The sequence below is a fragment of the Urocampus carinirostris genome, chromosome 1 (assembly GCF_059441175.1).
Source record: "Urocampus carinirostris isolate Australia breed hairy pipefish chromosome 1, RoL_Ucar_1.0, whole genome shotgun sequence".
In the NCBI taxonomy this organism is placed as follows: Eukaryota; Metazoa; Chordata; class Actinopteri; order Syngnathiformes; family Syngnathidae; genus Urocampus; species Urocampus carinirostris.
Genome location: NC_142349.1, coordinates 72,168,335 through 72,182,669, shown reverse-complemented (window position 1 = coordinate 72,182,669; position 14,335 = coordinate 72,168,335). Strand labels below are relative to the sequence as shown.

At 39.4% G+C, this 14,335-nt stretch overlaps 1 protein-coding gene across 5 annotated transcripts in view; it reads right to left on the bottom strand.

Annotated features, from left to right (window-relative positions):
* The window catches only part of LOC148376747 (mitochondrial adenyl nucleotide antiporter SLC25A24-like), a 56,808-nt gene that overhangs the window by 14,556 nt on the left and 27,917 nt on the right, over positions 1-14,335 (bottom strand). For 3 of the 5 annotated variants that reach the window (XM_088350313.1, XM_088350306.1, XM_088350320.1), the window contains 3 exons: positions 9,210-9,336; positions 5,238-5,325; positions 1,650-1,761 (listed from right to left, as the gene is read on the bottom strand). In XM_088350313.1, the coding sequence (XP_088206439.1) occupies positions 1,650-1,761; positions 5,238-5,325; positions 9,210-9,327 (318 nt within the window). In that variant the 5' untranslated portion in view covers positions 9,328-9,336. Of the gene's footprint in view, positions 1-1,649; positions 1,762-5,237; positions 5,326-9,209; positions 9,337-9,467; positions 10,067-14,335 lie in introns of those variants that run through there. The other 2 variants (XR_015852280.1, XM_088350295.1) reach the window with 1 other exon arrangement.

The window sequence follows — 14,335 nt, the reverse complement described above, 5'->3', positions numbered from 1 at the left end:
CTCTCTCTCTTTCCTTCTCTCTCTGATTTATTTCTGTTTCTTTTCTATGTATCTCTCTTTCTCTCTCTCTCTTTCCTTCTCTCTCTGCTGTCGTTCTGTCTCTTTTCTCTTTATCTCTGTTTCTCTCTTTCTTTCTCTCTCTGCTGTCTTTCTGTCTCTTTTCTCTTTGCCTCTGTTTCTCTCTTTCCTTCTCTCTCTGCTGTCTTTCTTTCTCTCTTCTCTATCTCTTTTTTTCTCTCTCTCACTCTCTTTCCTTCTCTCTCTGCTGTCTTTTTGTCTCTTCATCCCTCTTTTTCTCTTTCTCTCTCTCTCTTTCTCTTTCCTTCCCTATCTGCTGTCTTTCTGTCTCTTTTCTCTTTCTCTCTCCCTTTCTCTGACTCTCTCTTTCCTTCCCTCTCTGGTGTCTGTCTGTCTCTTTTCTCTTTATCCCTCTCTTTTTTTCTTTCTCTCTCTTTCCTTCTCTCTCTGCTGCCTTTCTGTCTCTTTATCTCTCTCTCTTTCCTTCTCTCTCTGCTGTTTTTATGTCTCTTTTCTCTTTATCTCTCTCTTTTTTTCTCTTTCCTTTTCTCTCTGATCTTTTTGTCCATTTTCTCTCTCTCTATCCTTTCTTCTCTCTCTGTTGTCTTTCTGTCTCTTTTCTCTTTCTCTCTCTCTCTTTCTCTCTCTCACTCTCTTTTCTTCTCTGCTTTCTTTTTGTCTCTTTTCTCTTTATCTCTCCCTTTCTCTCTCTGACTCTCTTTCCTTCCCTCTCTGGTGTCTGTCTGTCTCTTTTCTCTTCATCCCTCTCTTTTTTCTTTCTCTCTCTTTCCTTCTCTCTCTGCTGCCTTTCTGTCTCTTTTCTCTTTGCCTCTGTTTCTCTCTTTCCTTCTCTCTCTGCTGTCTTTCTGTCTCTCTTCTCTTTATCTCTTTTTTTCTCTCTCTCACTCTCTTTCCTTCTCTCTCTGCTGTCTTTTTGTCTCTTCATCCCTCTTTCTCTCTCTCTCTCTCTCTCTCTCTCTCTCTCTTTCCTTCCCTATCTGCTGTCTTTCTGTCTCTTTTCTCTTCATCCCTCTCTTTTTTTCTTTCTCTCTCTTTCCTTCTCTCTCTCTGCTGTTTTTCTGTCTCTTTTCTCTTTATGTCTCTCTTTTTCCTCCCTTTCCTTCTCTCTCTGCTGTCTTTCAGTCTCTTTTCTCTTTATCTCTCTCTTTTTTTCTCTTTCTCTCTTTCCTTTTCTCTCTGATCTTTTTGTCTATTTTCTCTCTCTCTATCTCTCCTTTCTTCTCTCTCTGTTGTCTTTCTGTCTCTTTTCTCTTTCTCTCTCTCTCTCTCTCTCTCTCTTTCTCTCTCTCTCGTCACCCCTGTTTTAAGGTATTAGCCACATGACTATTTAGAGATAAGACGAGGCCAATTCCCCGTTACCTAACGGTATTAACAGATCCGATCGGATACCGGACTTCAATTTCTAACCAAGCTCACGGGAATCGTAAATGACTGGGGAGTAAAAACATGGGAAATGTGAGAGGAAGCACGTAGAAAACGCCCTCATACTTTCCGTAAAGCCGGATTAAAGGGCCAGCGGGACGGGGACATGACCTGGTTATTCTAGACGGCTAATGCCTTTCCGAGACAATCCCACTAAAATCCATCGGGGGGCGCCAACGAGTCCTTACCGAAGTGTGCTTCCAATAGCGGATGATTTCCTGCAGGTTGTGGGCGGGATGAAACAGGAAGTGCTCGCGCCATTCGTTCCAGTCCACCATCATGGTGCCGTCCACGTCCATGCTAACGCACGCACACAAAAAAATGCTAAATTTCTGTTAGCTTGTGTTGCCGTTTCCTGTTCAAAGTTAGAATTTAGCCCCCGCGGGAAACGGAAAACTGTTATTATTTGTAACGTGATTCGTTTTGTTAGTTTGTCTTGCCTATTCTTATTTTACGTTAGCATTTAGCTACAGTGGGAAACACAATAAAATGTTGATGCTAATTTCCGTTAGCTTGTCTTGTCATTTTGTATTCAGTGTTAGCATTCAGCTGCTGCAGGAAACGGTAAACCGTTATTTGTACGTTGATGCTAATTTCCGTTAGCTTGTGTGTACGTTTCCTATTCAAAGTTAGAATTTAGCCGCCGCAGGAAACAGAAAACCGTCATTAATTGTAACGTGCTGATTTTTGTTAGTTTGTCTTGCCTATTCTTATTTTACGTTAGCATTTAGCTACAGTGGGAAACACAATAAAATGTTGATGCTAATTTCCGTTAGCTTGTCTTGTCATTTTGTATTCAGTGTTAGCATTCAGCTGTTGCCGGAAACGTGAAACCGTTATTTGTACGTTGATGCTAATTTCCGTTAGCTTGTGTGTACGTTTCCTATTCAAAGTTAGAATTAGCCGCCGCAGGAAACAGAAAACCGTCATTAATTGTAACGTGCTGATTTTTGTTAGTTTGCCTTGCCTATTCTTATTTTACGTTAGCATTTAGCTACGGTGGGAAACACAATAAAATGTTGATGCTAATTTCCGTTAGCTTGTCTTGCCATTTTGTATTCAGTGTTAGCATTCAGCTGCTGCAGGAAACGGTAAACCGTTATTTGTACGTTGATGCTAATTTTTGTTAGCTTGTCTTGCCATTTTGTATTCGGTGTTAGCATTCAACTGCTACCGGAAACGTGAAACAGTTGTTTGTACGTTAATGCTAATTTCCGCTAGCTTGTCTTGCCATTTTGTATTCAGTGTTAGCATTTAGCTGCTGCCAGAAACGTGAAACCGTTATTTTTACATTGATGCTAATTTCCGTTAGCTTGTGTTGCCCTCTCCTATTCAAAGTTAGAATTTAGCCGCCACGGGAAACAGAAAACCGTCATTAATTGTAACGTGCTGATTTTTGTTAGTTTGCCTTGCCTATTCGTATTTTACGTTAGCATTTAGCTACAGTGGGAAAATGTTATTATATGTTACATTTATGCTAGCTGGCCATTTTGTATTAAGTGTTAGCATTCAGCTGCTGCCGGAAATGTGAATACGTTATTTGTAATGCTAACTTGTTAGCTTGTCTTGCTATTTCCTATCCAAAGTTAGCATAATGCTAAGAACTGTTAGCTTGTCTTTTCAATTTGTTTTTATTGTTAGCCTTCATAACTTGTTTTCAAACTCTTATGATAGGTACAATTGATGCTAATTTCCTTTTAGCTTGTCTTGTCGTTTCGTATTCTCTGATAGCATTTAGCTAATGTGGGACACACAAAATCTCTTTATAAAACGATTATTAAACATAAAATGTATGCTAATTTCTGTTAGCGTGCCACGCCGTTCGTATTCTTGCATTTAGCTGCTGCAGAAAACGCATAAACGGGTTTGTTTTCTTTCATTGATGCTAATTTCCGTTAGCTCGTCTCGTAGTTTCAAATTATGGGATTTAGCTACTGTAGGATTAGCTACTAGATACCATAGATACCATATTAGCTACTGATAGGATTTAGATACTGTAAGAAACAGAAAACGCGTTTTAAGACTGTTATTATAGACAACATTCATGCTAATTTAAGTTAGCTTGATTTGCTATGTGGTACTCTATGTTAGCATTTACCTACTGTGGGAAACACAAAACTCATTTTAAGACAGTTGTTATCTGTAGCATTGATTCTCATTTATGTTAGCTTGTCTTGCCATTTCCTATTCAAAGTTAGCATTTAGCTCGTATAATAAAACGCAAATACTCGTTTTAAAGTTCCGTTTTCGTGTCTTGCCAGTGTGTATTGTTAGCATTTGTACGTTGATGCTAATTTCCGTTAGCTTGTCTTGCCATTTTGTATTCGGTGTTAGCGCAAAACCGTTTTTTAAAAACCATTATTACGATGCTTATCTCTATTAGCTTGTCTTCCCTATTCCTATTCAAAGTTAGCATTTAGCTGCTATGGGAAACTTTATACATAACATTGATGCTAATTTTCATTAGCTTCTATTGCTGTTTTGTATTCTATGTTAGCATTTAGCTGCCACAGAAAACAAAAAACTCCTTTTAAAAATAGGACTTACGTAACATGAATGCTAATTTTTGTTAGCTTGTATTGTCATTTTGGATTCTGTGTTAGCGCAAAACTGTTTATTTAAAACAGCTATTATGATGCGTGTTTATATTAGCTTGTTTTCCCTTTCCCTATTCAAAGTTAGCATTTAGCGGCTATGGGAAACTTTATACATAACATTGATGCTAATTTTCATTAGCTTCTATTGCTGTTTTGTATTCTATGTTAGCATTTAGCTGCCACAGAAAACAAAAAACTCCTTTTAAAAATAGGACTTACGTAACATGAATGCTAATTTTTGTTAGCTTGTATTGTCATTTTGGATTCTGTGTTAGCGCAAAACTGTTTATTTAAAACAGCTATTATGATGCGTGTTTATATTAGCTTGTTTTCCCTTTCCCTATTCAAAGTTAGCATTTAGCGGCTATGGGAAACTTTATACATAACATTGATGCTAATTTTCATTAGCTTCTATTGCTGTTTTGTATTCTATGTTAGCATTTAGCTGCCACAGAAAACAAAAAACTCCTTTTAAAAATAGGACCTACGTAACATGGATGCTAATTTCCGTTAGCTTGTTTTGTCATTTTGGGTTCTGTGTTAGCACAAAACCTGTTTTATTATGATGCTAATTTATGTTAGCTTGTCTTCCCTTTCCCTATTCAAAGTTAGCATTTAGCTTCTAAGAGAAACAATACAATTTTGTTTAAAAACTGTTATACATAACATGGATGCTATTTTTGTTAGCTTCTATTGCTGTTTTGGATTCTATTTTAGCATTTAGCTGCCACAGAAAACAAAAAACTCGTAACATGGATGCTAATTTCCGTTATCTTGTATTGTCATTTTGTATTCGGTGTTAGCACAAAACCGTTTTATTATGATGCTAATTTATGTTAGCTTGTCTTCCCTTTCCCTATTCAAAGTTAGCATTTAGCTGATATGGGAAACGAAACGATTTTGTTTTAGAACTGTTATACATAACATTGATGCTAATTTTTTTTTAGTTAAAGCTAATCTTCCTTAGCTTGTCTTGCCATTTCATAGTTTATGTTTCGGAAGGCATTTGTGTTTCACGTCAGACGTTAAGCTAGCTTAACATTTATGTACTTCTTTTTGATGATTTTGGTTTAGCTTAAATATGAATACGTAACGAGAATTGTCCGTCGACGAACGCTAATAGTACGTAGTGCCGTTCTTACAACTTTCGTGTGTTAGCATGTTTGCTAGCAAACGAACCTCTGCAGGATTTTCATGGCGTCCACTCTGCTGATGTCCAAGCCGAGTTCCCAGAGCGACTGCCGGATCTCGGTAGCGTCGATTCGGCCTGACACCAAGGCAACACAAACACTTTATTGACGCTGCCCCCTAGTGGTGTAAACATACTATAGCGTTGTACCAAAATACTAATATTTCGAAAAATAGACTAAAACACTTATACTTTTTCATAAGACTCACTGTTTTCGAATTGTGTTATTTTAGGACATATTTTGAGGAGGCTGACATGTTTGGCAGCCATCTTGCTACTACGGAAGCCCGAATGGGGATTTCTCCAAGCTAGCTTGTCCCAGTGCTGGTTTTAGCACTCAACGAACACTTCACTTGCTGTAGACTGCAGAGCCAGAGTCCGGTCATACAGGCATATTTGATTTTTATTTCACTGTTTTCTTCTCTAGCCACCTGCGTGAGCTTGATGGCTTGCCACTAGTCACTTTCCTTCCGCAATTCCTTACGAACGTCGCCGAGTTGTGTTGTATCGGGCTTCTTCTGCTTTTTCTCTTACGGTTTCCTTCTCTAGTCACTCTAGCTAGCCACTTCTGTTGTTTTTGTCAGTAGCTCCAGCTATTTCATTCTTAACTTGACTTTTTTAGCAGCAGACGGAAACCTTTTTAATTCTACTTAATGTATTTTTTGTCTTTTCAATCACTTTTTGCAGTTTTTATATATTTGTTTTATTTTATTTTATTTTTGACGAGACCTGAACACGTTTTAAGCGTCCTTGTTGTAATTGTACCGTTTTTGCTTTTAATTTTGTTTTAGAGGTTATATTAATTTTTTTATTTCTACTTGACCCATTGCCTTTTTATTGTTCCATGGCGTACTTTTAACTTTGAGGTTTTTGAGTTTTCCCTTGCCTGTCACAATCACCCGGATCGGGGACACCTGTGCTCAGGATTTGGCGCCAACAGCAAGGACAGCTGATTGGCGCACCCTGTCCATTTAAATCAGGGGTGTCAAACATGCGGCCCGGGGGCCAGATCAGGCCCGCTAAGGGATTGAATCCGGCCCGCGAGACAACGCTCAGAGAAGCGCAAGAGAAAAACGAGCTGCAGGTCTAAATATGTCCACTTGATGTTGCTAAAGCCAGGTGCCTCTCACAAAGACGGTGTACTTGTATTTCTTTCTTTATCTCTCTCTTTCTTTATCTCTCTCTTTATCTCCCTCTCTCTCTTTATCTCTCTCTCTCTCTTTATCTCTCTCTCTCTTTATCTCTCGCTATCTTTATCTCTCTCTTTATCCCTCTCTCTCTTTATCTCTCTCTATCTTTATCTCTCTCGCTCTCTCTCTTTATGTATCTCTCTCTCTTTATCTACCTTTTTTTCTCTCTCTCTCTCTTTCACTCTCTGTCTCTTTCTCTTTCTTTGTTTCTCTTTGCCTCTTTCTCATCTGCGTCTTTTTACCTTCTTTTGGTCTCTCTTCCATTTTTCCTTTTCTCTCTTTTGCTCTCTCCTGCTTTCCCCTTCTCTCCTTCTCCCAATCTCTATTTCTCTCCTTCTCTTTTCTCTCCTTCCCTCTTTGTCTCTCTCTATATCATTCTTTCTCTCTCTTTCTTTCCCCCTCTCTCAATATTTGTCTTTATATCTTTATTGTTTCTCAAATTCTCTCTCCCTCGCTCTTCTTTCTCTCTTCTCTCTCTCTCTCTCTCTTTCTCCCTTTGTCTTTTTTATTGTCCCACCCTCTCTCTTTTTCTCTCCTTTGCTTTGTCTTATTTCTTTCTCTATTTTTCTTTCCCTCTAGTACACTAGTCCGGCCCCCGAGAGAATGTTTGTTCTATCTTGTGGCCCCAGAGGTAAAATGAGTTTGACACCCCTGATTTAAATCCTCCACTTCCGGAAACAAGCTGTCTGATTGTACTATGCTACCTGTTGCCATCTGCTCAGAGAGCCCGTACCTCCGACTCTTCGCCTGCCTCCTGTTTTCTTCTAATTGATCTCCGTTGCCGACCCGTTTCCGAATTTGCCTACGACCTGCCCTGCCCGCCTGACTCCTGATCTCTCTTCCGAACACGACGACGCCCTTCTTCTCCAGCCCCGACGAACAACATGACGATTAGAAAAGCCCAAGGTAACACCCTCTCTCTTTTCCTTGCCATTGTGTAGGTTTTAGATCAGGGGAAGGTGTCATAATAGTCTGTAGTTTGCAATAATCTGTGGTCTGTGAAAAAAATGATCTGCATTTGTATAGCGCTTTTCAAGTCGATGACTTCCAAAAGCGCTTTACAACGTGCTTCACATTTCCCAATAGCGGCCGTGCAGCCATGTAAGGCGCTAACCTGCTTATTGGGGGTTCAGTGTCTTACCCAAGGACACTTCGGCATGTAACACGGACAAGCCGGGATTCGAACTGGGATCCCTTAATCCTAAAATGATCGAGCTACTACTCTTCCTGTGCAGCCCTTTGAGACTCTTTGTGATTAAGGGCTATACTAATAAATAGGACTTGACTTGACTGAGCTTTTTGAGTTTTTCCTTGCCATTATGTAGGTTTTAGATCAGGGTATTGTGTCATAATAGTCTGTAGTTTGCAATAATCTGTGGTCTGTGCAGCCCTTTGAGACTCTTTGTGATTAAGGGCTATACGGATAAAGAGGACTTGTCTTGACTTCAAATATAAAAATATTTTCAACTAGATTTTGCCAAAGGTGTTTTTTGTTGTTTTTGCAATTTTCCTCCTTTTTGAAAACCAAAAAAACAGATCTTATTCTTTTAAACTGTCTTAGCATCTTTTTAAAGTGACAGTGTGATATTTAGTGCCTCCTGGTGGTCCAAAAAACTTAATTCAACAACAAAAACATTGATTTGAATACTAGGCAAAAAATATAATAAATATGTGAAAAATTTGTATTTCTTCTACATAGTGGAAATTCTACCTAGAAGTCGCCGCCATGTGTGACTGCCATCTTGCTGCTACGCTATGCTCTTGGCACGGATTTTCATTCGCATTGGACCAGGGGTGTCAAACTGATTTTAACTCGGGGGGCCACACGATAGAACAAACATTCTGTCAGGGGCCGGACTAGTAGATTAAAGAGAAAGAAAAAAAGAGATAAAGAAATAAGAGAAAGAGGGAGGGAAAGGGAGAGAGGGTGGGACAAAGAAAGAAAAAGAGAGAGACGGAGAGAGCGTGAGAGACAAAAGATAAAAAGTTGTGAGAGAGGGGGAAAAGAAAGGGAGGGGAAGAAATAAATCCAAAGAGAAATAGAAAGACAGAAGGAGATAAAAGAGAAAAGGAAGCGCAAAGGGTATGAAGAGAGAAAGAGAAAGGGGAAAAAAAGGAAAAAATGAAGTTAGTGCAAAAGAGGTTAAAAGACACAGAGAAAGAGACAAAGGGCAACAAATGAAGAGCAAAAGAGAAACAGAGAGTGAAAGAGACAGAGTGGGGGAAAAGGGGTGGGAGAGAGAGAGAGAGAGAGAGAGAGAGAGAGAGAGAGAGAGAGAGCGCAACAAATACAAGTACAGTGTCAATGAGAGAGGCAACATCAAGGTGACATATTTCAACCTGCAGATTGTTTTTCTCTTGCGCTTCTCTGAGTGTTGTTTCGCAGGCCGGATTCAATCCCTTAGCGGGCCTGATCCGGCCCGCGGGCCGCCTGTTTGACACCTGTGCATTAGACAATACAGTGCCATCTAATGGTCAAATATTACACACTGGGGCTTTAATATCTTATATCTATTTCATTTTGAACTCTATTTACCGTCCTTGCTATATTTTACCTTCTTTTGAACTCGTTTTTCGCAGTTGTTTTTGTTTTTGCATGGCTTCCTTCCTTTTTTTGGATCCTAGTTTAGTTTACAAGACCCGAACCCCCTTTAATAGCCAGGGGGTCATTTTAACTCCTGTTCGACCCGTTTTTGCTGTTTTTTTTTGTTTGTTTGTTTTTTGCTGCAGTTTCTTCCGATTTTTTTCGCGCAAAACGCCAATTCGCCTCACCGTCGTTGTTTCTATCGAGACTCTTGAAGGTAAGCCGCAGTTTCTTTTCGTGCTCCTTCAAATATTTGGCGAACTCGTCAAAGTCCAAACTCCCGTCCTGGTTCTGGTCCCCGCTCATCACGATTTTCTGCACACAAACACGAAAAAGTAATCACAAAAACTGCGTGACTTGCACAAGTTCTCGGGATAGAATGCACGCAAAACACGAGAGGAGGGTTCGATTCCGGTCTCTCGGGTCCTTTAGGATCCAGGTAGTACCTGAGCGGCACCGTGTCGGAACACCCCCATGGCTTTGAGGCCCGCCCGCAGTTCGGCCACATCCACTTTCCCGTCCTTGTTGGCGTCCAGTTTTTCGAACAGGTCCTGGTACCAGCGCTGCCGGTCCGCATCCCAGCAGCGGGCTGCAGGGAGCGAAACACCGGCCCACTTGCGAACCATGATTCGGTTCTGGTGCAATGTCCTCCGCCGCCGCGCGATTAATCCATGGAGTTATTAACGATTACGAGTGGATAAGGGTTCGGGTGTAGATTGTGCTGAGTCCGAGGTTCGGTTAAGGTTCCGAGGCGGTCCAAAAAACCGAAGGGCGGAGCTAGGAATGCAGCGCTACTCGCTGCCTTTTCTGCGGAAAGAGAAGGGACTAAAGGCCCCGATGCGAACGGGAGGAGGACCCGAAGGTTCTGGCATGGTGCCGGGAAAAAGATCCGCTTCTTTGGAGGTTTACAGCGTGGAAGAAAAGAAAAGCGGAAATGTGAGGAAATTGTAGGCCTGAGCTTATCTGTTTCTCCATCCGTTTGCACGGACGTGTCGTTTCGTGTGCTAGTTGAAACACGCAGGGTTGGGTTTCCCTAGGTGCGATGCTGGTGACGGCCGCATGAGGGCGCCGTTGCAAGGCAATTTTAAAAACGTGTATTATTTCATTTTTTTGGTTGCACTACAACAGTTTAAATGAATGTATTTAAAGCAGGGATCTCAAACCTTCTTCAAGCTGAGTGCTACTCTTTGGTACTAATTAACACGAACTTCTTTGCCTACTTACTTAATGACTAACCTATCTACCTGGTTACCAGGGTTGGGTAGGGTTACTTTAACTGGATTACTTTCAATGACTTTTGGATTACTCCAATACCAAATATGCTTTTAAAAGACAAAATAAACTAAATATGAATAAAATGATGACTCACGACACGTGGTAAGCTTTCTCTCCTGGCTTTGATCTCTTTGATCTCCAGCAAAACGAACATCAAATGCGACAGAAACAAAATGAAAATCAATCCAAACAGCTTGCCAACATCATTTTTGCCGTTCCATGTATTCCGTTACTCCCCAAGCCTGCACAAAATGTAGTCATTTTATTCATATTGAGTTTCTTTTGTCTTTTATTAGCATATTTGGTATTGGAGTCATCCAAAAGTCATTGAAAATAATCCAGTTAAAGTAACCCTACCCAACTCTGCTAGTTACACACTTACTTACCTACTTACCTACTTACTTGCCTACTTATCCAATTTCGTACCGACTTACCTACCACCCTACTTACTTACCTACCTACCTAGGTACACACTTACTTACCTACATACCTACACACTTACCTTTTCTACCAAATTATTTACCTACTTGCTTACCTACTTACCTTCCTTCTTACTAACCTTCCTACATACTCACTCACCTACCTACCTACTTATCTACTAACTTACCTACTTACTTACCTGCTTACTTACCTACCTACTTACCTGCTCGCTTACCGACCTACCGACTTACTTACCTACCTACCTACTTACTAACCTACCTACCTACTCACTGACCTATCTACCTATCTACTTACTATCCTACCTACCTAGTTACACACTTACTTACCTACATACTTACCTACGTATACACTTACCTTTTCATCTAATTATTTACCAAATGATTTACCTACTTGCTTACCTACTTACCCTCCTTCTTACTAACCTTCCTACCTACTCACTCACCTACCTACCTACTTATCTACTAACTTACCTACTTACTTACCTGCTTACTTACCTACCTACTTACCTGCTCGCTTACCGACCTACCGACTTACTTACCTACCTACCTACTTACTAACCTACCTACCTACTCACTGACCTATCTACCTATCTACTTACTATCCTACCTACCTAGTTACACACTTACTTACCTACATACTTACCTACGTATACACTTACCTTTTCATCTAATTATTTACCAAATGATTTACCTACTTGCTTACCTACTTACCCTCCTTCTTACTAACCTTCCTACCTACTCACTCACCTACCTACCTACTTATCTACTAACTTACCTACTTACTTACCTGCTTGTTTACCTACCTACTTACCTGCTCGCTTACCAACGTACCGACTTACTTACCTACCTACCTACTCACTCACCTATCTACCTATCTACTTACTATCCTACCTACCTAGGTATACACTTACGCACCTACTTGCGTACCTACTTACCCACTTATCACCCACCAAACTACTTATTTACTTACTTAACTAAGTTTTTACTTACTTGCTTACCTACCTAATGCCCCCAAAAAGCAGGTCGGCGCCTTGCATGGCTGCATGGCCGCTATTGGTGTGTGAGTGTGTGTGTGAATGGGTAAGTGTGAAGCTTTGGGAGGTCTTCATTGCCTTCGAAAGCGCTATAGAAATGCAGACTATTTAGCATCTTGATTATCCTCAAAACGTTTGGAGGCTGATTCCTTATTGGTGTGTGAGTGTGTGTGTGAATGAGTAAGTGTGAAGCACATTGTAAAGCGCTTTGGTAGGTCTTCATTGACGTGAAAAGCGCAATAGAAATGCAGACCATTTACCATTTAGCATCTTGATTATCCTCAAAACGTTTGGAGGCTGACTCCATGTTGGTGTGTGAGTTTGTGTGTGAATGGGTAAGTGTGAAGCACATTGTAAAGCGCTTTGGGAGGTCTTCATTGCCTTTGAAAGCGCTAAAGAAATGCAGACCATTTACCATTAAGCATCTTGATTATCCTCAAAACGTTTGGAGGCTGACTCCCTGTTGGTGTGTGAGTGTGTGTGTGAATGGGTAAGTGTGAAGCACATTGTAAAGCGCTTCGGGAGGTCTTCATTGCCTTTGAAAGCGCTAAAGAAATGCAGACCATTTACCATTAAGCATCTTGATTATCCTCAAAACGTTTGAAGGCTGACTCCCTGTTGGTGTGTGAGTGTGTGTGTGAATGGGTAAGTGTGAAGCACATTGTAAAGCGCTTCGGGATGTCTTCATTGACTTGAAAAGCGCTATAGAAATGCAGACCATTTACCATTTACTTCTAAAATAGTAACTTATCTAGATGGCTTGCGAAATAGCTAAAAGTAGCCTGTTACTTGACTAAACAGCTAAAAAAAATCTAAAATGGAGATAGATATCGAGCTAAAAGAGTAAGAAAACCAACTAAATAGCTGGATAAAAAGCTAAAAAAAATCCAGATAGATAGCAAGAAAGGAAGACACAATTTAGCTTGCTAAATAGCTAAAAATGTAAGAAGATAGCGAGCTACTAAGCTAAAAAGGTAGTGAGATAGCTAGCGTAAAAACACTGCCCATTTTTTGCTTATTCGCTTTATGCAACCCATAAATTGGCATTGAGATTGTTGTATTTCTTGTAAAATAAGTCGATAAAACGATAAATAAATAAATGTGTTTAATAAATGAATATATTCTCATTCTATTCTCTTAATTAATTGTTTAGAAAAACTATCAATACGTAAATAGATTTTTGTGTCCATGAAGAATTTAATTATTTGATTTTCTAAAATAACAGTTTTATCATGTTCTTACTATGTTGTTACTATGTTATTACCAGGTTTATTATCCGAAATAGGGTTAAATAGATTCCATCCATCCATTATCTGCACCGCTTATCCTCATTAGGTTTGCGGGGGTGCTGGAGCCCATCCCAGCATTGGGCAAGGGACACCCTGAACTCGTTGCCAGCACAGGGACAGACAATTCGCTCGCTCGTTCACACTTAGGGACAATTTGGGCCGGCCAATTAACCTGACATGCATGTTTTTGGAATGTGGGAGGAAACCGGAGTGCCCGGGGAAACCCACGCAAGCACGGGGGGAACATGCAAACTCCACACAGGGGGTTCGATCTCATGACCTCAAAACTGAGCTGCAAACGCGCTAACCTCTGTGCCGCTGTGCTGCCCCTTATTCTTTTTAATTATTATTATTTTAATTGTCATCTTTTGACTTTCCAATTTTACTGCAATTGGTTAAAATATATCCTTTCTTAATGTATTTCATATCTTAGATGTATATTTTCCCCCTTTAATTTTGTTTTACATTTTGGAGGGGGGCAGTGCAGCTCATTTTAATTTCTTTTGAAAAGTATTTTCATATTTTCATTTTTGTCCAATATTTTTATGCACTGAATTTTTCATTTATTGATTTTATTTGTGTTTGTATTTTACTTGAATTCATCATTCGTATTTTCACTGCGATTTTTAAAAAAAGAATGAAAGAAAATCAAATTCATTATTTTTTCGCTTCATGTATTTCAATGCATTTGTATATGTTCTGCTTTTTTTGCTCTGAAATGTACGTTTTTTTTGTTTATTCTCATATTTTTTTATTTGTATGTATCTGCATTATTATTATTATTATTATTAGGTATATGTATTACTTCATGATTTTTCAAACATTTTTGCACTGTTGTTTTAACCGCCAATGTTTATTTTTATGATTTATTTCACGTCTTTTCATTTCTTTGTACATTTCCTATTTTGCACTGCAACTGTTCTTTTTCTATATTTTTTTTCATATTGTGTATTTTTCACTTGTTTGTATTTTTTGCATTGCAGTTTATTTTATTATTCTTATTTTGAATCTTTTTTCTTTCGGTAAGGGGCGACCCCCTGGTGTAGTCGTTGTACCTCTCCATTTTTCAAAATAAAAACAAGCACGCGCCTAGCAACAGTTTTACAAACAAATCGAAGTGACTCAACACACTCACTTTATTTTCAAGAATCCATTATCGATTATTTTGACAATCTATTATTGATCGATTGTCACCTCTAATATCGATGAATTACATTTTTATATTTTATTTAAAAAAAACAATTCTGTACAACAAATTTTGAATGACGACACGGCA